At 49.8% G+C, this 24,398-nt stretch overlaps 2 protein-coding genes across 3 annotated transcripts; both read right to left on the reverse strand.

The window, feature by feature from the left end:
- Nucleotides 1-551: 551 nt before the first annotated feature.
- Nucleotides 552-3,858, reverse strand: FNDC10 (fibronectin type III domain containing 10). Its single transcript, XM_082069758.1, has one exon. It carries the CDS (start codon nucleotides 3,386-3,388, stop codon nucleotides 2,723-2,725), a length of 666 nt encoding a protein of 221 aa, XP_081925884.1. The 5' UTR covers nucleotides 3,389-3,858; the 3' UTR covers nucleotides 552-2,722.
- A 144-nt stretch (nucleotides 3,859-4,002) lies between these two features.
- LOC309448317 (uncharacterized protein) lies at nucleotides 4,003-23,178 on the reverse strand. Of its 2 annotated transcripts, none has more exons than XM_082069756.1 (14): nucleotides 22,515-23,178; nucleotides 19,028-19,102; nucleotides 18,643-18,692; nucleotides 17,677-17,730; nucleotides 15,112-15,262; nucleotides 14,137-14,219; nucleotides 12,564-12,725; nucleotides 11,949-12,227; nucleotides 11,175-11,332; nucleotides 9,694-9,896; nucleotides 9,177-9,247; nucleotides 8,738-8,902; nucleotides 7,723-7,794; nucleotides 4,003-6,978 (listed from the first exon to the last, which is right to left on the reverse strand). In XM_082069756.1, exons 1-14 carry the CDS (start codon nucleotides 22,699-22,701, stop codon nucleotides 6,871-6,873), a joined length of 1,818 nt encoding a protein of 605 aa, XP_081925882.1. In that variant the 5' UTR covers nucleotides 22,702-23,178; the 3' UTR covers nucleotides 4,003-6,870. The 2 variants fall into 2 exon arrangements, with proteins under 2 accessions (XP_081925882.1, XP_081925883.1); XM_082069757.1 differs by having other exon boundaries at nucleotides 7,710-7,794.
- Between the last annotated feature and the right edge of the window lie 1,220 nt (nucleotides 23,179-24,398).

Genomic DNA, 24,398 nt, shown 5'->3' on the forward strand with positions numbered 1-24,398 from the left:
GAGTATCTCCGAGGTGCTGCTTGAGCAGGTCGCTCTATCCCATCAATGCCCACAGAGGTGTCTTATTGAAGATCGTCACATACAAAACTGTAAATTAAATTGGGTGCTCTGTTTCCTCAGACTTACATCAGCGTTACTGCAATGAACAGTGCTGGCTGCACACAAAATTGCTTCAACTGGTAGACAAAGATGGATTTAGGAGCTCAGGGCAGCTCATTCAAAGGTCAAACAGGGATCATTTATATTCAAAAGCAAAGACACTTGGCTACCAGAATTAATCGTTTTGGCTCAGTGAGTTTTCATACAAAATTTCACAGCTGGCTTCCTACACCTGAAAGGCTGAAGTGACCTGAGTATTGTGCCTCTTTCCCTCCTGTTGGACGTGTAAATCACGAGCTCCTCGCATCAGGTGCTGTGACCTCCTGCTTGATAAGCCCAACCCTTTCAATACATCTCTTTTCATTTTCCCATTAATATCATTATGACCAGTCGCTGGGCAGATTTGCTCACTTTGAGTCAAACAAGACCTTGAACCATTAAATATTTGTGACATTTTAATTTCATTATTCTCTTAATTTATTAAGGTCAATGCCAAAGTGGTACAGGGCTCATTATTTATACATTTAATTTTCACATCTGGTGATTCACGACGAGATGAAGAACAAAACGGTAACACTGGTTGACAGAAGCTGACAGAGATGTACAGAATCAGCGCCACTCCAACAGTCCTGTGCACAACGGGCTACAGGAAACACTGACGGGAAACCTTGAAAACACCTTTGACCCAAATTTCCTCTGCATTTAAATTCACTGAACTAAACCACTAGGTACAATTAGTCGTACTGTTCTTAAGAACTGGTGGCGTTTTCTTCAAGCGGTCAATCTCCTTAGGGATTTAAAAACAAGAAAAATTATGACATTGTCCTTCGGTAGCAAAGAATGACACCATCCTTCTGTTGCTGCGGTGCTAGATATGGTCAGGCCGCTGAAATCGGGTACATAGGCGAGCTGATCAAAGAGAACACTTACATTTCGAGTCAGCTGCACGTGAGAAAGGAAACACAGCAAGAATAAAAGGTATTTCTGCCTGATGAAATACACACCTTCGGTTTCTCAGCCGCTCTCAAATAACTGAAGGGATTATGATTGGTACAAATACTCTATTTTATTAAGGATTCAATATGCTTTCTATATTTACCCTCTACTAACAAGTTTATACTTCACAAACTACTTCTACAAAGAAAAATATCCGGGTCATTCATCAGTGATAAACATTTACACAAACAGCTCACAAATGACACTGCCATATTTTAATAACGATGCCCCTTTGCGGAAGAGCTGTTCCCCTACTTTTGCTTTAGGTGCTCAGTTTAAGTGAGAGAAAGTGATTTTTCTGTTACAGCAGTCAACTACCTACAAACAACACTAAATAAGAACTAGCTCACTACGTAAATACCTCTCAGGTGGTAACTGACTCTATTTTGTGTCTATACTAAAGTTCAAGTAAGGATCAACCTAAGTTTGTTTAAAAAACCAACTGAACAAACAAAGCAACAACCACTAGTTCAGAGACAAAAACACCAGGGAAGATACAGTTGTCTATGAGGACTACAGGACAGATACACCAATATAAATGGAACAAATTCGCAGCACTAAGGCACAATAGAATTAATACTAGAATATGGCTAAAACCTGACTTACTACAGCATAGAGTGAGCAGTTACGAGGAGTGTTCCTATGCTCAAAACACTCGGCTACAACATTAGTGAACTGTGTTTAAGATGCATTTCCCTTTGTGTAGCTGCACACAGCATTCCTAAAGGATGGGACTTCAGAGGGCAGTGGTGGTGCTCATTTACATCGTACTTATTTTTTAATTAAGGATCAGTTCATACTTGCACAACAAAAGGGAATTCTCAAACTAAGTTCGTCCCTATAGCATTGCTCTTTGTGGAAACTACCGATAAGACAGTTCTAAAGGGAGAAAAAAGCAAGTTTAACCGGCATAGGATGCTGATGGTCACTCGAGCGGACCAGGAAACCCCTGTTGTTTTGGACAGTGGCCAGCGTGGGTCCAGGAATCTGTAAACGGCATAAGGCACGATACAAAACCCACTTAAGTCACAAGATTTAGGTGGGCTTTGGATCAACATACGCTTAGCTACAGGTCTTGCAGTTCCACTGGTCCGTTCTCATAGACTTTAAACAATGTTTCCCCCCAGGAAAAAATTCAAGCATTGTCTAAGAGCAAGAGGATTTAGGCATAGGCTTAAAATACAGGTGTTCTGGAGAGTCTTCTCAAACAGGCCTCTGTAAGATCTGTCACTTGCTTTTAAAAACAGACATTTTTCTGGCACTTGTGGACCTTTGCCGTTATTTACTTTTAATCCGCTAGAGATCCCATGAGATCAGTAACCACGTATGGCTCCCGCTGAAAAGCCACCCTAGGAGGCAGAGCTCCAAATACTGAGAAAAAGAATAAAAAATCCTGGGAAGTTTGGGAAAAGCAAACCCAGGACACCCAACGCTTCAAACAAGGCCGAACCGCTGCCAGAACAGTTTGGAAAACCTGAAAAAGAGATCAACCTCTCCCCTGAAAGAGCCGGAAGGACGGTGCCGGGTGCTGCGAGAAGCGGTTTGGCGAGAGAACCGGTAGAACCGGCAGCCGCTGCATCCCGGGCCGGCGGCCGGAGCATCCTCCCCGCCCGGGCAGCGCGGGAGCTTAAGCGCGGCGCGGAGCGGCCAGGGCCGGGCTCATGAGGTTCTCGGTGATGTAGGCGACCAGGAGGCAGATGAAGACGAGCATGACGCAGATGGAGCCCCCCACGGCCGTCATGGCGACGACGATGTCCCGCATGGCGGCCGGTTCCACGCGGAACTCCACGCACTGCGCGGGCGGCGCGGGGCGCGGCGGCGCGTAGCGCGGCTGCAGGCACAGGCGGTAGCGGACGCTGCCGTGCGCCTCGGGCAGCAGGTAGTCGCGACAGGCGGCGCCCAGCTCCACGCTGTCGCAGGGGAAACGCGTGTAGGTGCCGTCCCAGGAGCAGTTGAGCGCGAAGCCGCGGAGGCCGGCGGAGGGGCGCGGCGGCCCCCAGTGCAGCAGCCCCCACTGCAGCAGCACGCTGCCGTTGCGCAGGACGTTGGCCACGAACGCGCCGCCCGGGGAGCGGTGGGCGCGGCAGGAGCGGGCCGCGCACTGGAAGCCGCGGGCCGGCGTGCGGAAGCAGAGCCGCCCGTTCGCCGCGCCCTCCGCCGCCGCCACCTTGTACGGGCACCACGGCTCCTCCGCCGCCTCGGGCCCCGGCTCGACCCGGCGCGGAGCCCTCAGGGCGGGCGCCGGCGGCCCGAAGCAGAGCAGGGCGAGGAAGGGCGGCAGCAGGCTGGGCATGCCGGCCGCCGCGGCATGGAGCCGAGCCCGCGGTGCCGGCGGAGGGGCTGCGGCGTCCCGGCCGGCGGTTATAAACGCGGGCACCGCAGCCGCTCCGCCGGCCGCCAATGGAGAGGCGGCTCCGCCGTTAACTCTCGCTGGGCTGCGGAGCACCCGCCGCGCTGGGCAGCCGCACGCAGGACGCGAACCCGCGGCCACGCAGCAGCGGGCGGCCCATACCCCCCCGTGCCTGCGCTGCGGGGGCAGCCGCGTCCTCAACCTCGTTTGAGGATGCTTTGAACAGTTAAAATGAAACAAAATGCTTTAACTCCTGCCTTTTCTGAGCTGCAGATTTCATTCCACACAAAAAGTGGGGTTTCTTTGTGTTTGGATAAGGTTTTACACAGTGTGCGGTTCTAGTTTTTGTAGTAGACACAAGCATTTGTTTATATTCAACTTGTAAAGTAGAACAATTATCATGTTACTTGGTTTAAAACCCCAGAAACGTGCCCAAACACATTGGTGTAGTTTTTCTTTACTGTGTTACCTCTTTGGAAATACAAGATCTACAGCTTACCACATAAGTTTATTTAAAAGTATTTATTGTCTTATGTAGGTTTAATATATAACAAAAATAAGATTCTGAAGCCTACTTTTATTTCATAACCTAAACAAAAAACCAAACCCAAATCATACACCTTGGACTTCATTGTAGGTATAACCCACATATATACAAAGTAGAATTTGCAGCAATGTGGAAGTTGTTTAAATAGTTCTGTTTTTCTGATGCATTGAACAGCAATATGGCCAAATGGTCTCATATCAGGACACCTTTTTGTGTCTGAAAGACTTGTCTTATATATATGGTTTAAGAAAATCTTTAAACATAATTTCGCAATATGTATTATTTCATAAGCTATTTTCCCATCTAGTTTTTAACCCAATTTAATGTCGGGGAGAGGGAGAAAGTTGCCAGAACTCTCTTTTGGTAACAAGCAGTTTCAACAGGAAATCAATGAAAAAGACCAGGATTGGCATAGAAAAGGATGCTGGAGTTGTAGGAATGGCTGCTGTCCCTGGAAATCACTTGGGCATGAGAACGGGAGGTGCTGTGCTGCTGAAGGCACTTGTGGGTGGCCCAGGCGAACTTACCTGTGGAAGTTCCAGCCAGGATGGAAAACTGAAGATCCAACAGCCCTTTCTGAGAAACGAGGGTGGGCAGGAGATGGTTGGGCTGGGGATATGCAGACAGTTCACATCTACAGTATATGCAACTACTTCAGATGTCTGAGAGAAAACATCTCATTAAACTCCTATTAGATTGTCACATTTTAACCCCTGAAAAATCCCATGTAAATGAATGAGCCTAATAATCCTAAACAGGTTTCCAAGGAAGAAGTGGATTACAGAGAAGTAGGCTTCATTAAACAGAGATTTCATTTAACTAATGGATAGGCATATGTTTTCCTCATCCATGCCTTTATTTGTAAGGGCAGAGAATGTGCTATTAATTCTCATCATCTGGCTAAAGATGTAGCCAAACCACTTAATGCTTTGACATCTTGTGAACCCTGGAAATGTATTTGTTTACAGAAATTAATCAACATCATCTTGCTGGAGTCCAAAGGAAAATAGAGAGCGACCCATCAAAAAAAATCCGTAACAGCACTACAGGTTAACTACACCTTAACCCTGCACCACGTTCTTTGGCCTTGCACCACGTCTCTAAGCAAAAGACAGTTATTTATGCAAGAGACAAGCAAAACCCACATGCTTTGGCTTGGTCAGTCTGCCAGCACTGGCTTCACACAAACACTTTGTCTCATTGTTTGCTCTCTTAGTAATCCAGCTGTTTCTTAAAAGCTTCTTCTGTGCTCCAGTCTGCAATAAAGCTCAGCCTAGACTTGCCGTGTATATCGCTCCAGCAGTTCACTGCTCGGGCAAAACACTATTTGCTTTACGCAAAGCATATCAAACCCGGTAACATCCCATATATTGCTTTACAGGCTTTCAGACAGACCCAACACTGCTTTTCCGGTTCTCCTCCACTGGGTTTATTGCCTCCTGTTTCATCTCCAGTTAGAGGCAACAGTGAACCAGTATTAAAATGGAGGCAAATTGCTATAGGCTGGATGAGGAAGCACTAAGCACCCATAGCTAACAATTTATGCAACATTCTGCTAATTTTAATCTTGGACACAGCCAGGGCAGACAATCCCCAGAGCAGAGATGCTCAGCTCCCAGCTACGGGCAGCACACAACATATGGTTGCTAAAGCATTCTGCTCGCAGGGAGCTTTACATTTAGGGCTGAGTTGCTACAGCTCCCTCCAAGTCATAACTTTGAGGATTACTCATCCTAGACATGCAAAAGCAGAGGACTTGCCTCCTAATTCAGCTCCCGCAGCCTCTCTGAATCAGCATGCAGCCTCACCCCCACTCGGGTTCTATTTCCAGCACTTGAATCATTTCCAGGAAGGTTTGAGCTCGAGCGCTCTGACAGTCACAGCCCGAGAGAACCAGGGAAGGAAGAGCAGCAAACGCAATTCAGCAGACAAACTGCTGGAACTACGTATCTCACAGGGGCAGCTTGGGCACGCAGGTCTGAAGCTCGTGCCACAGACTGTGTTGGTCATCGATCCTGTGCTAAACCACGAAACAACAACAACAACTCACCAGCCTAGCTGAGAATCGGAAGCATTTTGATCAGGATGCATCTGAACCGATAACTGCAGCTCCAGCTAATCTATTCTGAACGTGCTATTTATAGCAGACCATGGAGGCTGGGATGGATTGCATCACGCAGCAAGGTTGGTAATATAAAGCACTAACGCAGCATTAACCACTTCAAGTCATTTTGGATATCTTAAACCTCATTTAGTGTTGTAGTGAGCTCCTTAGTGGGTTACTCTGCATCACTGGGAAAGGTCTCTGCACCATCCAGCTGTTCATACGCACACGGTTGCTTCTGCTGTGCTCAGGTTGGCCATCACCCTTGCGTTGCTCCAGACAAGCAGCAGGGCAACTTCCTCTCCACCTGACTCTGATGGGAGCAAAGGATGTCTTGAAGAAACACCACTGAGCACCATATTTTATGAAGATGGATTCCTTTGTACCAGCAATCAGTTGAGCAAGTCCCGGGGTCAGTTCAGCACCCCTCTGCTGCACAGGGGGGTAAAAACACAACCAAAACTCTCCAGCTTGGGAGGAGATAGGGAAAACAAGAGGGTAAAGAACACGATAAATCAAAAAATGCTTCTAAGAGAAGCAGCAGGATAAAAATCATTCCTATAGTCTGAGAGCACTTCCATGCTGTTCAACGCAGAGGCAGCAACGGCCCCACACACGTAGATGCAACGCACGTCCACAAACACGGTGCTCAGCGCCTGTGAGGACGGTTGTCTCCTCCTGCCTTTGCCCTGGCAGTGTTTAATCAGGAGCCAGTTCCCAGGAGGAGTTCCCATCCCCTCATTCCTCACGTATTGCATTCTCCTCCAGCACCTTTCAGTAGTAGTCCTCCTTCTTGCCATTGCCCTGCATGCCTGCGTGGTCCTTCTGGTCTTGGACAACTTCCAGGTCATCGTTGTCATCCACCTCACCTCCATGATCCTCCTGGGTGCAGAGGGAACAGCCAGGAAGGGGGAAAAATAAAGAAAATCAGCAAGGCCTAGCAAAGGAGATCCCAAACTAGCAGCAAACCATGCTGCTTCTTAGTTATGTTCTACATATAGATATATATATTCTACACACAGGGCAAGGATAACTCCTGACACCACCCCTTGTTTCCCTACCCGCTCCATTCCCAGCGGGCAGCCCAGACCCTCAGCTCATCAGTAATCAGGTTGAAACTGCAGGAAAAGCCAGCAGCAGCCACTCAAAGAGCAACGAGAGGATGAACAAGACTGGAAAAGACTCCTTCATTTCTTTCTACGTGAACCAGAAGGCAGCAGGGTGATGGTCTAATACTCAGGGTCTCAAGCTTTGGTGGCCTCCAATCTTTCTCCTAGAGGAACACCAACTTGTCACTGGCCCTGGGGCTCCGAGACGCAGCAATAATCCCAGTTTTCAGCCAAATAGAGGAGAAGTTGCTTCCTGGCAACTCTGACTCAACCAATCCACCACCTCCCACCGCTTGTCTCAGGAGTGGGACGTCACATTCTTCTACCACCCATACTTTTGTTCAACCTGCTGCCTGGAACGCAATGACCCCTCTGTATTTCTCCCCAGACACAGGCTGGACCCAGGACACTCACATCTGGTTTCCTAAAAGCCGAGTCCTACTTATCTCCCTGCTACCAACACACCCAGGCAACCACCACACCAGAGAGAGAAAGAGGAAGAACCTTGGGGTCGTACAATTTCTTGCTCCTGATCGTCTTGGTAGTCATCTAGTGGGTCTTCCCTGGGCTTGGCAGGTCTGCCAGCGTCCTGAAAGATAGAGAAAAAGCCAGAGACAGTTGACAGCATCCCAGACTACCCCATTCCCTGCCAGGGATCCAGCTCTGGTGCATTAGAGCACAATGTCTGCAAGACTGGGCTACAGATGAGGCATCAGGGGTGGCAGAGAGTCAAAGGCAACCCAAACTCCACACTGCTGCTGCATCAAGTCCCAGGAATGCATGGAACCTACACATTATTTAGGGTAAAGCTTTAGGGAGCGCAGCACAGCCCTATCTCAAAGTCAGGTATTTATGTCACTAATTCTTTCCACATTTTCACTAATCTTCAGGAGATGTTGCTCTGCTGGTGCCAGCATCTCTTTCTTCTTTGATTTTATTGGCGTGGATTTATTTTTTTTAAAACCTCACTATTAATCATGATTTTAGAGCCTGACAGATAAAACACTCCTTTTTAAAAACAAGCACCACTCAAGCTGCTTGTCAAAACAAGCTAACATTTCCCTGACGCAGAGCCTGGCTTCAGGCAGCAAGAAGCACTTTGCAAAATAAATGGATTCCATCTGCAAGCAGGAGGCAAAAGCTCTCACGTGTCGTTCCTGCTGCACACCCAGCCCAGGAACAGCGACGGCCGCACTGACCAGACCCCCAGCATCACATCTGTATTATTAGCTCTGTTTTTGGTGTCTCAAGTGCTTGACAAGATACAGCACAGGAGGCATCTCCTGTTCAAGGTCTCTCCAGCCACATAGCTGCTGCATATGCCAGGGCTGACTTCAACCAGCACAGGGACAGAACTTGTTCTGGTACTGAGCCACCGATCCTCAGATGTTTCTCCTGCCTGCCACATCCTTGCAGTGGGATTATGGATCCATCCAGAAACACAATGTGTTCCTTTGAGTCCTTAAGCTCTCTGCCTCCCCCCATCCTCAGCTGGGGATCTCTCCCCAGCTGGTTGTCCTCAGGTCAGTCACCTTGAGTGGCCTCTCCTTGGACTCTTCTTGCACGCTGGGCTCCTTGAACTTCTCCAAATCTCCCGCCTTCTCTTCAAAGTCAGGTCTCTCCAGCTCAGCTTCTTCAAACTCATCCTCCCCTTGGTTATTGGGATCCTGGGCAGGATCTGCAGCATCATCTGGCATCTGGACAAGAAAAACCTCCTGTGAACACCAGGCAGGGCAGCCCTTTGGGGGACTTACTGTCTTCACAGCAAGTGCTGGCTTGTGGCACTTCAGCCACACCTCTTCAACATGTCAGAGGTTCTAAAAACAAAACCCCATCTTCGTTATCTCTCTGAATCCCTCCAGAACCAAGGAGTTTGGAGTTGTGTGTTACAGAAACTTCTGGGAAAGTTACATGGGACAACTGGATTCTTATCCAGGGCCAGGGCTGCATCCAGATGACAGAGTTACTTACCAGTGGTTCCTGGACCACAGTCTCTTTCTTCCGAGAATGGAAATTCTCCTCTCTCTCAATCACTCCTGCATCTGGAAGGAAAAGGAACAGTTGTCAGTGTACCCTCTTAAAAGTCAGTATCACCAGCTAAGATTCCCACTGCTGGGGAGCAGCTGCATAAACTCAGTGCCAAGCAGAGAGTCATCTCGACCTGCCTGCAGCTTGAAGCAGACAACGTACGTATGTTTTCAGAGGAATGCTCCTTCAATGTGATTTGCACGAGTTCAGGGCAAAGTTGCACTACACTCCACTCCTCCAGCTGCCCAAACTGCTTCCTTGTCCCCAGGGCTGGGGCGTAAACACGTGTTGGAGCACGTCCATCACTTACTGAATGACACGCAACCAAGGGCAACGAAAGCGCAATGACTTTTCAAGGGCTGTATGTTTTTTCTTTAACACAAGCAGAAAGCTTTTCTTGCTCCCCACCTTGATTAGCAATAAATTAGTTGTGTACAGCATAAGATTAGGGAAACCGTACCCATTTCGAGCTCCTCATCATCTGTCCTTTCCTTCTTGCCCCCTTGATGGGCTGTTTGATGCTCTTCCCGTCTCTTCTGGTGGGGTGGCTGGGGGCTGCTGTTCTGCATCTCTTGCTTGGGATCAAAATGAAGGTTCTTTGGGTAACTGGGCACTTGTTCTTCATCCATCTGGGTGTTCACTTTGTTCACTATGTCCTTCCAGCTGTGACAAGGTTAACAAACAAAACAGAACCCCCTGCCTCAGCGTATCAAGAGATATTTCATAATGTAATTTCATAATGGAAAGCGGGGCAGGGGGGAAACTCCGACACATGCAGAGGTTGGTCCTAATTTAACTACCACTGCACAGAACTTTCAGGAAGAAAAATCATAACCCAGCCTTCAGCTCAGATTTCCCCACTATAAAGCCACCAAAATGCAAACTGGCCATCAAGGGCTCATCTGGAATTCGCTGGTCTCAGCCACCCAGAGCAACAGCTGTTGGCCTCTTTTGTACCCTGCTGCCGTTTGGTGTTGGTTTTGGCACTGACACCTTCTGGAGAAACCTGGTTTATGTCCTCCTTATCGCAAATCTCACACCGAGTAAATAACAGCCAGTGGCTGCTCAGTGATTTCTTGATGATAGATCCAGGCAAAGAAAAGCACACCAAACATACCGTGATCTCTGCCCTGGCAGAAATCAGCTGCCAAACAAATCCAATATTTGCATTTGCTATATATCCTCTAGGCTCTGCACAGCTGAGGAAAGGCTGCTCTGCCATCACAACCCTCACCTGCGGTTACACACACACAAGTCCCTCCCTGTAGAAACGCAGAATAGTCTGTGTGTCCACATCTATCTGTCAAACGCTATGGGGAGGACACTGCCCTTTAAAGCACAATCTTTGACCTGGAAAGATTACTGGTGAAGTGAACAAATAAAAATGGCCGAGAAGAATGGGTAGGATCAGGCTGAATTTAGAATGAAATCCAGAAGTCTCCTCCACAGATAAAACAGAAGTTAAATCCTGTTTGCTCCAGCAAACTGAGCAGATATGACCTGGACGCACACAGGGGATAAATAAATTAAATGAGGAAGAGCTATTTTCAGAGTCAGTTTTTGGATTCTGGCCAGACGCTGATGAATTGCAGCCTCAGAAAGACATTTTCTTCCTTGTGCAAAACAAACTGTGGGTGCTGCTGAGCCACTAAACAGTTTCTCCTGTGCCTGTAGAGCATCCAGTACACCGGGATGCTGGTCCCTGACTACAGTCCCAGGTACTACGGCAACTCCAGTAACATCATGCAGGAATTAGCCATCGTTACCTGCGTGGAATGGGCAGGTTCACACCATCCTCTGAAGCTCAGCCCTTCCCAAGTGACCCCTCTCCTGTGCACCCCAAGCTCTGGAGAACCCTTTGTGCTGATGTCTGACCTGAGCAACAGTCCCAAGCCGCGGGGAATTTTACTACCAGTACAGATGGAGTTTTGTGTCACCAACCTTTGCATTTGCGTCTGTTTGCTCCCCGTAGAGTGGTGGTTCTCTGGCGCCAGGGGATTTTCCGCCGCAGAGGGTTGTTTCGGATCAGACGGTGACAACCCAGGGGCCTGGCTCTCCTCGTTGCTTTTCACCTGGATGCGCATCACCATCTTTAGATCCTGTAGAGAAGACACACATACAGCAGCTCCTCATCTCATCAGATCCCTGCAGGCCTCCCTAGCGGGTGGGCAGGCTCATGCGCCAGAAAAGTCCTTTATTGAGGAACAACAGCTTCAGAGGTGCTCCAGAACAAATCTATAGCCCTGTCCAGCCGGCCTGCAATAAACCAGGTTCTTCTCCTTCCACACAGCCAAGAGGAAATCATTTGGATGCTGTGCGACCCCAGTAGGTGAATCTCCGAGAAAAGAGGAGCAACAAAACCACCTCTAAAAACAATCCAAAACCAAGCACCACACGTTGCCGTTACAATAGTTACTATAATTACAGTCTAACCACACTGCAATTACTGCCATTTTTTTGGATATTTGTTTTCCATAAGCTCACTCTCAATCACCCCAGGAAGCAAGGGAGCAGAACAAGAACCCTAAACGTGTTCATCAGAGCACAGCCACTAAACCACTCTCTTCAGAGCACACAGGAGGCTGAAACCAGCAGCCAGGAGAGCTTCCACACCAGGGAAGTGTCACGCACATACCCGTGTCCTTGCAGATATCAGAGTTTTGAGCTCCGAAAGCAAAGGCGACACAAAACAAGCAGCAAGCGTGCAGAACTCACTGGGTTCCCGTCTGGTAGACTGTTCATGGTGCGGGTGAATCGGATGAGGCGGCCGTCCCCGCGTCTCGCTGGCCAGGCTGCCACGGCGTCCGGCAGCGCGTTGGCGTCCTGCAGCGGGGCCGGGGGGGTGAGGAGCACGCTGGCCTGCGGCCTCGGGCCATCCGCACCGTACGGGTTCTGTCCCGGCGGCACGGGGCCGTCCGCCGGCTTCTGCACCCCGGACACTTGTGATGCCAGCGGGTTCCCGAGAGGGCGATTCTCCTGATTGACTGGAAAAGCCTGCAAGGACAAAACCAGCAAGCTCTAAAGAAACAAGCTCAGTTCCCTCCAGTTCAAAGCCATGTGCTGAAAACCCACAGAAGCCCTGCAGGATTTCTGCAAACCTGCAGGGATTTTTTTGACACTGAGGGTGGTGAGAGCCTGGCCCAGGTTGGCCAGAGAGGTGGTGGATGAACCATCCCTGAGACATCCCAGGCCAGGCTGGACGGGGCTCTGAGCAGCCTGAGCTGGTGAAGATGTCCCTGCTCATGGCAGGGGGGGACTGGATGGGCTTTGAAGGTCCCTTCAACCCAAACTGTTGTGTGATTCTAACCCTCCTCCCCAGGAACACCGCACCTTCTGCCTCACGAGCTGCAGCTGGTTGTTGGCTGGGACCACGGGCTGCTCCTTCGGCCCCTGGAATGGCTGCTGCCCCTTCCCAGCTCCTCCTCCTCCTCCTTTGAAACTCGGCATCTTCTGGAGAGCCTCCTTGAGCTGCCTGAACTCTTCCATCTGGGCCTGAGGGGACGAGACGGGTTCAGAGAAACCGCACACAATAACAGGGTTGAACAACTCCTTGCTGACAACGGCCGCGCTTTTATGGCCAGTTGTACAGCACAAATAATATGTCACAAAAGCATATTTTATATACATATGAAAGGCCGGAGATAATCCACAAGCCCAAGCTAGTCTTCAGCTTTCCCTCCCGATTTCACAAGTATTCTGTAATCCCCCTTTGCCAGTCTTCCGTCTGACTTTATTGCATACTTTTACCCTGGAATCGCTGATCCATGACACCAGTTCTTTGCCAATGCTATTTAGCACACGAGCTATTGATGTAACTCCTGCCTTTGTGCAAGAATTGTATCCTGGGTCTTGTGAGTTGTGCCCCCATCTCCTCCTGTGTCTCACACACACAGACCTTAGGTCAACTCATCCTCCTGCCGAGGGATTTCCCCCTGGATGTGCTCATCTCAGCAGGGCTGACAGTAACTGGCATAATCCTACTTGACAATTCCACTTTATTTGCAACACAAATTAAAATTGATTCTCCTGAACTGTTAAGTAAATGCGACAGTTTCTTCTCTACTGCAGCTTATTTCTTCCATCTCCAACTCTGACAAGTAGGGCTTGAAAAAGCTACTCAGGAAAAACTTCCCACTCCTAGTCCAGTTATTTATAGGAAAGTGAGGAGGGAGAGCTTTTCATACGCCTGCCAGGGTACCTGGAAATGGACCAAATTAGGGACAGGGCAGAATAGGAAAACTCCCAAGCAGCAAGGGAAGTTTAGCAGGAAATTCATTCCTGAGCAGGGTCTGTTGATTTCAGTTCTTTCCCCTGAAACTTGACCTTAACATAAAAAAAGAATACAAAGCAACAAAACCACTGAGCAGAGCTAACAGAAAAGGAATGAGGAAAGGAAAAGGAAGCCAAGAACCGTTCACGGGATGTAGCCCTAGCAAATCGTGTCCCCATCAAAAGCCTGTTAAGGGGGTCAGCCCAGAGGAGAAGCAGCTTTAGACCAGCCTTAAAGCCCAGCCTGCCCTGTGCTGCGTGCAGCTGTGCACACACCCATCGATGCCTCCGCGCCTCATTCCACCTGGCAGAGCGAGCGATGCGATGGCTGCTGCAGGCTGGGCTTGTGAGACATGTTAGAACCCCCCTGGAAAACAAACATGTTGTCTAGAATGCAAATCACTCCTCTAAACTTTCAGCCACCAGAAGGACGCAAGAGCATCGACGGGACACTCGGTGCAGACTGAAGAACACAGCGCTGACAGAGCAGCTGGGAGTCCTGGTGCGTGTCTGCTCTAACACGTGCCCCGCAAACAATTCCCTTCACCTGTGTGTGTTTTCTGAAGTCACTGCCACATCTCTAAGAGGCAGGAACAGCAGCCCCCTGTGGCCACCAACCCCCCTTGGTGACTACCTGGGCATTAAGGAGCTGCGAGTGAACTTCTTGGTGGGCCTTGCGCAGGAGCTTGCTCTCTTCTCTGAGTTTATAGACTGTATCTGCGAGAGAAGAAGAAATTTGCTTAACAGAGCTATTTTTGCAAGTGTAGAATCTCTCTTCCTGACCAGAATAAGACACTCATCTTCATTCCCCTCACCCATTGCAGCTGAATAGCAGGGAGAGCAGCGGTCACTGTCCCTACCTGCAGTAACCAGAAGGCTGAGAAATAACTATTATACAAGAGAGGACTGTCAGGTCTCCTGAACCCACTGCAGATCTAATACAGAGGTTCCCTCCTACCACCTCCTCTTGAAAGGATGGTACAAACAACCAAACAAAAGTCCCACAACCCATATAGAGAGACCAAGCACAGGACAGCTCGGTCCTCGGGCACATTTATTCCCATGCTGTTAAGCAGCAAGTTCGTGCCTCGCAGCCCCCAGGCTGGGCTCCTTTCAAGCTCTTTGCTCACTCCTAAGTGCCTCAGTGACAAGACACACAATGCACTTACGTTTCACCGCCTGGAACGTAATTGTGTATCATCCAAGAAAAAAAAAAGACTCTGTCAAAAAATGTCAGCCTGGTTTTGGATGCTGAAGCTCTCTTAAAATATCACTAGAACAGCACACGCTGGGATTTCCCTGCAAATATAGTTGCACCTGCCAGGACAAGGATGGGAATTTTCCCATAACAGGAGAATCACTTTGCTGTAGGCTGAACTGCATGCAAGATTTCAGCTGAAGATCACAAGTATTTGTGATTACAGTGGTTTATCTTTTCTTATAACACTCATCCCCGGGAAGAGACACTTTGCCATTGAGGTTGGGTCCTGTGGGCACTGGAGCAGTGAAGAAGGGAGACGCTTTCAGGTGGCTGGTCCGGGCAAGATGACAGTGAGCAAACTGCTACTAACACCTCTGGCCTCTTGTCCCTGCTCTCCATCCCACTCACCCTGCAGGTTTGTGACTTCGCTGTCCCTCTCCTGCTGCAGCTGGGTGTATTTCTGGCTATGGGTCTCCAGCGTCTTACGATGTTCCAGTTTCAAGCTGTTGTGCTGCAGCTGCAGGTCGAGCAGCTGCTTCTTGACATCTTCATGCTGGTTCTGAATACAAAAAGCAGCAACAAAGAGTCAGTACAAGGAGAAGAGGAGTAATTTAGCTGCTGCCAAGTGCTACTCAAGTGCTTCTGTTTAATAAATTGCTTGGGGAGGCAGAAATGTTCATTCCTCCAGTTAGGTAGCTAGAAATCCCAGATACAATTAAATATTCTTTGTGTTCAGTGGTTCAGGAGGTATTGCCAGGTATTGCCAGTCACTAAGGACACAATGACACCTCAGCTCCCAGGTTCTCTCTGTTCGGTTTGTTCTCCACCCCAAGCCGCTGGGACAGGAGGGACAACTCTTGCAAGGCCACCACGTCCTCTCATACATCCAGAGAGCCCACATTCCCCACACTAACACAGGGCTCACAGGCATCAAATGCCAAAAGAACAAGACTCTCAAGAGACCACAGACTATTTAAAGCAGGCCAAGAATTCATCAGATAGAGGTGGGTTGAAGGGCTGTTCTCTTCTCCCCTCCCCTCTCGCCGAGCCCAAGAACAAAACATGCTGAGACATCCTTTTGCTCAGACCCATTGAACCAGAATTCACCTCCTTTTTTGTTCCCATGGTAACCCAGAGAGTCCTTCCACCCTCAGTTTGTCAACACCAATTAAGTATGCAGATTGACTGGCTCACAGGTGAACCCTGGCCCTTCCACACAATAGCTCCTCAGGACTCCGGCAGCAACTTCAATCAGCCTTCCTGTACATAAAATTATCTTATTTTTTAAAAACAAACTTCTAAATGCTCTCAATGATTGCATTTATCCCCAGTAAAACACAGCATCTGCGGCCAGGACATTCTCCCCTGAAGCAGTTATCCTCCACTAAAGGGAAAGAAATAACTGTGCTCCAAAAACACCTACAATGCAGAGGAAAAAGCTATCGGTATGGAGGGGTCCCAGAGCCAGAACAAAGAGGAGAGACAAGGATGTCAGGTTAATCACATCACAAGATCAGGAGGGCAAATAAAGAGAATAGAAGACTCCTGCTTTGGCTTTCAGAGACATTAGGTACTTAGAGTTGTCACCAAGCCACCGGCAGGAAGCACCGCAGAGCAACCGCATCCCTAAAATCATTTTGATATTTAACACCTCAGAAGCCACCAACGTTAGCAAGTGAGAACTGATTCTAACAAGGAACTCTTAAGCAGTTAAAGGAATTTTAAGTCCTCATCAGCTCAGGTCAAGCCTCAGTGAGTCTGGTGTGTCAGCTGCAGATGTTGACCAGACACAGGTGACTTCAGGACAGATCAGAATGGTCAGAAACACCGAAACCAGATATGCTGAAATGGCTTCATGGAAGCCTTTGGTCATGTTTGGGACCTGCAGTTTAACAGAGCACGTTGCTTCTGTCCAGCTTTACATCTGCTTCCTCGCTAACGATATTGCCGGCAAAAACCTTCCTCCCGAGGCGGCCGGTGCCGCTGGGAAGCGGCTTGTGCCTGTGCTCCAGTACACGAGTGTCACTCACAGTCTCATAACTAACTAGAAGTTGGGCTGAATTCTGCTTTTCCAGGGTGGGGGGACTGAAATTTAACAAACTGCAGTCCCAAGGGCTGGTCTGTCTTTCAGCAGCTATAAATGTAGTTAAAAAATAGATTATTTCCCCCCTCCAGTAAAGGGAAGCAAGAGAAAGGGAGCCAGGACGAAATGCTCTCGCCGTCCCCTTGAGACAAGCAAACCAGAGCGTTCTGCTCAGGCTGCAGTTGCTATGAAAGGGAACGGTACTATTGCCAAGCGTTCCCAGAATCCGCAGCGCTGGATAATGCCCAAGAGACAGAACTGTATTTCCCTTCTCCCGACGTCTGAATCCAAAAGCCAGGCGGCTGGAGGTGCAGCCCTGCTCAGGAAACAGCCCAGCGGCGCTCAGGGCTGCTGGAACCCGGCCCCTTCTCTACAACCCAGAATTAAGTTACCATTTCACTGCCAATGCTCTGTCTCAACACACTTCAAAACCACCATCGCCAGCCACAGTTGCATCACTCTAACAAAAGCGAACTTGAGCGTCAAGATTTGCTTTAGGTAGAGCATTTGATAAGCTATAAAATGCTTACATGGACTGGGATATATTGTGTAGTTTGCCCTTTGGGCTAATAATGAATAGAGCTGTTTTCACACCCACAAAAGAACACGCTGAACAACAGAACTCCTGTGCGATAAACCACACAAAGACTGCCATTGAAAGGAAGGATAGGTGAAGGCTGTAATCTGATACAAAGCCCAACCGAATAAATAGGAAACTCCCATGAACTTGAATAGTCAGGAAGGACCATGGATCAACACCCTGTGTGCTGGCAGGAAACCCTTGGTCTCTCCTGGGCATCCTGGGTAAGAGAAAACACGGACTTTTCTTCCAAGAAACATTCTTTAAAGGGCAGCAGATGGGAATATGTGAGACCAGACACCTCCCTTACCTTGAGTATCTTGTGCTGGGAGCTGAGGGCCCCGTATCTGTTCATTGAATCTTGCTGGAAAGGAAAAGATGCAACAGTGCCGTTAGATCCCAGGAAAGCTAAAGCAGGGAGTGACACACACCTGCACCTGCCCGGCCGCTGCACCACCAGCGTGTTCCCACCATCCCTTCACACACACAAACACACCAGGGGAGGTTTAAATTGGATATTGGGAACAATTTCTTCCCCAAAGGGCTGTGGAGCATTGGAACAGGCTGCCCAGGGCAGTGCTGGAGTCACCATCCCTGGAGGGTTGGACAAACGGAGATGAGTTTTTCTGTGACAAGATGACACACACCATCAGGTGAGCAGGCTAGAAGCAACTCCTCTTCTCCAGCATCTCATCAGCAGATGCTCTGAGATAGGAATAAAACCAGCCTTATAACTTCAAGCGAATGGGGCAGGCTGTCACCCAGGGACGCGTTCCGTCCTAACCCCCACTGGAGAGTCCTCTGCCCTGCCAAATGAGAAGCCCACAGGCCAGCAGAAAGTATTTGACAGTCCCTGGAGACAGAAAACAATGGATATGCTTTCCCCACCACCACGGCCTCGCTCTCCGTATTCCCTGCGGTGTGCCTTGCATTCAATTTCCCCAGAAATCTTCTGTAGCATGAAACAGCAATTCCCTTTGCAGGCTGCTGGACAGGACCCCCTGCCACACCAAGAGCTGACGACCAAGTCGTCTACTCTGCTCTCACACATGGGAGAAGCGGCAGAATAGCTCCAGCACAACATTTTCCCTAAGATCAAGTAAATCCGCAGGCACCAACACCCTTGCAAGGTGGAGTCAGCCAAAGTTCATCTCATACCATACACACTCAGCCTTTCACGCCTTCCAGACGGCAGCACTGGCCCCATGACTGCAGTAGAACTAGAAAAATCTTTACCAATATTACGCACACACGCTGAGGAATAAACCACACCTACCTTCTCCTTGTTGAGAGCTTCCTGAGCTTCTAACTTGTACACTAAAAAATCTAGAAATGGGAAAAGAGAAGACAATTTAACGAGCTGGAATTTAAACAAGGATCTGGTTTATATTTTGGTGAGGGGGAGGGAAGGAGGAAATCGGCCCCTCGCTGAGCAACAAGCTGGAATGCAGATGCTGCAGGAGACTCCACTCGATGCCCTCAGAAAGATGGGAATATTTTCCTTCAGAGCTCTCCAGCCACATAGATTGGCCCAAACGTCCTTCCTTTCCCACCCTACAGGCAAGTGCATTGGTGACTTCCAGAAAACACTTTGGGTACATCATCCCCATGTCCCCCCAGACGGCTGAAGGTTGGCCGGTCACCCCGTGCCACAGACTCACCTTCCTTCGTCTTCTTGTGTTCCCCTCTCTCCTTCTGCAAGGATCGTTCCAGCCGGGATCTGTGCTCATACACCACTAGGGAAGCAGAAAGAGGGAGAACATGAGGTGAACCCTGAAATTCCCTGTCCTAGGTCAGGAATTCCTATTATCACCAGCCACACCATCTCCTTCCTTCTCTTTGTTACCTTCCCTAGTCAACAGGCAGACATCCCCATGGTGGAGATGCCGTATTCTCCAAACCATTACAGCAGAAGTATTTGTTCTCAGCCTGAAGGATCTTCCCCTTGCTGAGCACACTGGTAGGCAGCCAGCCCATCACTGCGGTCATCCAAGCGTCTGCTTCACAACAGCTTTAGTTTTAAAAACACCTTTCCCAACAGACTACCCAGATGTCACCCCGAGGGCTTCCCCAGCCCAGCTACGCACACAAGAGGCTGGGGATGCTGCTTCACTACATGCTGAAAACCTTGTTCAATGAAATTGTCGTCTTCAGAACATCAGCCACTTCCCAAAAGGTTTGTGAACTCCGGGCAACCACGTTTCTGCAACAAGCATCTCATTTTCTTGCAGTTTTCCCCAGCAGAGCACCAGAGGACAAGCCTGTGATGCGATGGGAACCCCACACCAGCAGCGAACAGTCACAGGTGCTGGGACTATTAGGGATGCCCAGGAATTCCCAGGCTTTTCCATTCCACACACATAACCACAAGTCCTAATGCAAGCACCACGCAGAAAAGGCTTCAAGAACAGCTCCATATCATTGGCTGTTTAGTCAGAATTCAGGACACAAATCTGTCTGTCCTGGCACTTTTTTAATAAGTTAAGCTGATGTAAACTCCAGTGATTAGGAAAACAAAAAGCTGTGCTCTCTCCTGTCATTCCTCCAGCTCACCAGGAAAGGTGAGCTCAGCTTTACACAAAGCAGCAATTGAAGCGCTGCATGAAGTGGTCTCTCGACTCATCTTTGTGGTGGAACACAGCAACAGCTTATCAGACCAAAATAGCACCGTGGAGCTTCAGAGGACAGGAAGCCAGGAAGTCTTTAACAATTTGCAATTACCAGAGAGAATGGAGGGTGGTCAGTGTCTAAACCCAGGCTGGAATTCAGCCAGAACTCCACACTAAAGCACCATCACCTGCTGCCAATTGAGCTAGAACTGCAGAACTTGAGCTGCTGAAAGAATGAACCCCCTTGCAGTGCTTTGCCTTGGGGAGAGAGGAGCAGCTCAGGCCTTCCACAGACTCATTTCCAAAGGACCACAGACAGCAGGGTGATTGTGTGAAAGCGTTGACTCCTATACCCCAGAGTACTAAGACAAACATCCACCAGGGAGAGTTTCAGAGCTCCATAAAGGGAGAGCGATCCAGTCCTGCCATCGGTCCCAGGTTTTCTGCTTCTTCTGTCGATGTGGTTTCGTTTCAGCCCGGGTTGCAGAGCCGGGAGTGTGCGCTGGCTCCTGCGCTCACACAGCAGAGGCGGCTCATTTGCTCTCAGGCTCCGCTCAAGCTCCCTCCTCTGCTTGTTTTCCTCTTCCCTTTCACTCAACTCTTGGCCCAGCCCTTCGCTTCCAAGCTTTATTTACAGAGGCTACCAGAAGCATTAACCATATATTGTACTCAAGTATAAGAAGGGTAGGAAATACTTGATAGCTGAGACACCTGAAGCCCTGGTTAAACAGCACTGAGTTCCATCTCAGAATAACATGGCCTGCTTTTGGGGAGCTGGAAGGGCAGAAAACAGAAGATATGGCAATTAAAGTCATGCAACAAGTGAGCACAGGGGCAGGGATGGAGCATGGACTCCCACTCTGCTGTGCTCAGCACCAAAGCACCGCAGGGCACAGCGCTTCAGGACAACAACCATACATGCAGGACACCACAGCACGGCGAGACTCCCACGAACATCGCTCCTATCGGCCACCGCGAGGCTTCTCACCAGCCAAATCCATAAAGCAGCTTCGCCTCTGCTAAAATTGTTGGACAAGTAAGTGCCTTCTCAAAATAAAACACGTATCCACGGCAACAACTGAATTTAGGAATGGGAGGACTGACAGAGGGTTAGAAACCCCAGCAACGGGCTACAGCGCTGCCATTCAAACAGATTTGGGTGGGAAAAAATACGACGAGCCTGTCTCAGTTGTTTGCTTGAACCTGCTGTTCCCAAATCTGGGATTCCCTGAGGAACCATCATCTTCTCTGAAGAACCAGCCCCTCTGTCTCCAAGAGAAGCAGGAGATGCTGACACACCAGAAGGGAACGTGGGCCAACTTCTGCCCTGCTGCTCTGCGCATCTCAGGAACACGGACGCAGGTGGAAATCGCTGCGGCTGGGACTGTGCGACACATCAGGAGCTGGAGCTGTTCGACTGCCTCGTGATACAGTAGAAAACGGAAACAAAACGTAAGATGAACCTGTACCACAAAATGAGATTTAAACCTAAAAAGCACATACGTTGGAGTCACAGATCTGCAGAACTCCCCAGCAATACAGCCCATAGAAACAATGTCACTGGACACATCAGAAGTCATGATGAAGCCCATATTTGATTTTAGCTTGAGGAAGAGCTCTTAATTTAAACGCTATAATCTAAACCCACTTGTTCAAAGAAAAAGCATTAAACAAACCTCTTGACCCCGAGTCACTAGAGCCACAGGCAAACAATATTTTGCCCATATAAAATCAATTCTATGGGCACTCCAGAACCAACCCATCCTCCAGCATCACACACACAACTGCTACCAGAGCAGGTTCCCACCAAACCTCTCTGCAGGGACCCCCACAGTGTGACATTGATGTAAGGAAGACAAATGAGGAGGAAAGGGGGAATATTCCGATGACGCTTGACTCCAGTGTTCCAGCAGCTCTTGCCAGAGGAACCACACGCTGGTCAATGGGCTCAGAAAAGCCAAATCTTCCTCCTCCTCCTCCCTTTTTACAGAACTCTGTGGTGCAGCACCTACCAGCCCCAAACAAGCTGGAAAGACTTTTCCAGCCACAGATCAGCCTCTTGAGCAGAAGACAGGTTTGTTTTCTTGCAAAGGCAATGAACGGTAGACAACACGATGACAAACTTTGCTAAAGGAGCCCTTGCCTCCCCATGCACTCTCTGGACAGAGTCACATCTCAGAGCCTGCCCAACCAGCCTTGCCAAGTCTTGTTTGCATTTTTACTGCTTTGCATTTAGAATGACACAGGACTAGTCTTTACGGCCAAAAGGAACTACAGGGAGAAGAAATGGAATAGATGTGACGCAGCTGAACTCGCCAATCCAGCACACGCTGTTCCCCTCTGCTGCGAGCAGCGATTCAGATTCAAAGCTATTCTAATTCTAGACAGCAAAGGGGGGGAGGAAAGAAGCAACAACATCTTCTTAGAGCTCTTTAAAGCCAAAAGCCGAACCTCGCTCCACAAATGCACCCCAGCAGGTGATGCTGGGAGAGAGGGAAGTTCAGCCGAGGCAACCGCAGCCCCCGAGCGGGTCACTCACCTTGGAGCTGGGCGGACAGCGCTTCCTGCTGCTGTTTGTATTTCTGAGCCAGGGCCTCGGCGTTCCGCACCTTCTGCTGCAAGTGGTTGTACATGAAAACTCCCGAGCCCAGACACGCCACAGCCACCAGGCAAAACCCGGTCTGCAGGAGCCCCTTCTGCCGCCTCGAACACATGCCGGTACCCATGATGGGGCCGAAGCGAAACGATGTAGCGCTGCCCCCAGGCGCTGCTAAAGCATCCGATTATTTTTCCCCCGCAACAGCCCCTTTTCCTCCACAAATCCGCAGATCCCTCTGCAAGATGCGATCGCAAGTCTCGCCTTCGCTCCTTTTTCTCCAAGCCCTCAGAGAAGCGGAAGAGGCTCCGGCAGCGTTTTACTCCTCGTTGGCCATCGCGGAGAAGCGCGGCGCGGCGCCGGGGGCCGGGGGCAGCAGCCGAGGGGCCGGCAGAGCCATCGTGCAGCGGGGGAACCGGGCCGGGGGACCAGGGGAGCCGGCGGAGAGGAGAGAGCAGGAGGAGGAAGAAAACTTTTGCTTCCCATGTGCTGCAGTGCAGGGGGGGCTGGCGGGGGGTACCGCCGCCTTTGGCTCTTCCCACCTCCCCCTCTGGAGCGCCGACCGGAAAAAAACAAATAATAACAAGCCGGCGGGACGAGAAGCCCCTTGTGCCCCCTCCCCGCGGCTCCCCGAGAGGAAGCGGCGGCACCGGGGCCGGGAAACGGGCCAGGAAAGCGGCGGCATCCGGGCTGCGGCGGCGGCGAGTCCGGCCCCCGCGGCGGGAGGGGCCGGGAGGGGCGGCGGGCAGGACCGGGGAGCTCCAGAGCCCCCCCGGCCCGGAGAGCGGGGACTCCCCCGGGGGGACCCCTGGGTGCTCGGTCCTGGAGCAGCCGGTAACCCCGCATCGTCCCTCGCCCCGCTCCATCCTGACCTGGGCGGGCGCCAAGACCACTCACCATCTCACCCCAAAAACCTCCCCCACGTGTTTGTTTTCCCCTCCCTTTTCTAAACCTCCAGCCCCTGCTGCTGGCAGCTCTCGCTAACAGGAGACAGGTGAGGGACACCGATATTAATGAACAAGGACATCTTCAAATGATTTATTTAAAAGCTTGAAGTTTTTAAGGGCTGTGTTCTCTTCCTGGGCAAATGTGAGCTGATAAAGACATGAGGACAGCACCAAGAGAAGGGTGTGAGAGTTCTTCAGCCTTTGCAGGGTGTTGCAGGCAGCTTAGCCTGTGCTCAGCAGCTGCCCTTGACGTGGGCTGTTCTCTTCTGGAAGAGCCCGACTTGTTTCATCCAGGTATGTGATGTGCAACCGTGTTCTCAGCAGAAAACAGGAACAGGAGGGACCAGTCCGGCATCCCAGGCCAGGCTGGACGGGGCTCTGAGCAACCTGAGCTGGTGAAGATGTCCCTGCTCATGGCAGAGGTGGCATGGGGTGACCTTTAAAGGTCCCTTCCAACCCAAACAATTCTATGATTCTTTGCTTCATAGGGCAGACAAAGCTTTCTGGAGCCTTGCCCACGTTCTGAGCTTAGATCTACTCCTTAAGACCCCGAGGTTTATAATCAATCTTGCCTGTACCAACAGTCTGACAGCCAGGTTGGCTCATCTCTTATCTGAGCTCACAAAGATAGTTCCTCCGGAATTCTGCCAAGTTCCATATTTCAGGCATCTGGGGAATAACCAAAAATCACAACATTTAATTCTTCAGCAGCATTTCTCCTCCAAGAATCACGTACGGTTTTATAAACGTTAATCAAATGAGCTTTACAGTACTGCCGGGAAATAGTTGAATGGCATTCCTGTCTCCCTAATTTGCAGATGGGAGAACTGAGGCACAGCATTCCTGTAAGGTTATGAATTATCCAAAGTAACTAAGTTTT

The sequence above is a fragment of the Streptopelia decaocto genome (genome assembly GCF_964273445.1).
Source record: "Streptopelia decaocto genome assembly, chromosome: 20".
In the NCBI taxonomy this organism is placed as follows: domain Eukaryota; kingdom Metazoa; phylum Chordata; class Aves; order Columbiformes; family Columbidae; genus Streptopelia; species Streptopelia decaocto.

Bases quoted from the DNA above. Each gene is read 5' to 3' on its own strand.
- FNDC10 (XM_082069758.1), bottom strand. From the start codon at position 3,388: ATGCCCAGCCTGCTGCCGCCCTTCCTCGCCCTGCTCTGCTTCGGGCCG.
- LOC309448317 (XM_082069756.1), bottom strand. From the start codon at position 22,701: ATGGGTACCGGCATGTGTTCGAGGCGGCAGAAGGGGCTCCTGCAGACC. The intron at 15,263-17,676 runs GTAAGGGAGGTG...TTTTGTATTCAG, and splicing joins CCCAGCACAAGATACTCAAG to AACCAGCATGAAGATGTCAA. The intron at 11,333-11,948 runs GTGAGTTCTGCA...TCTTCTCTACAG, and splicing joins GTCTACCAGACGGGAACCCA to GATCTAAAGATGGTGATGCG.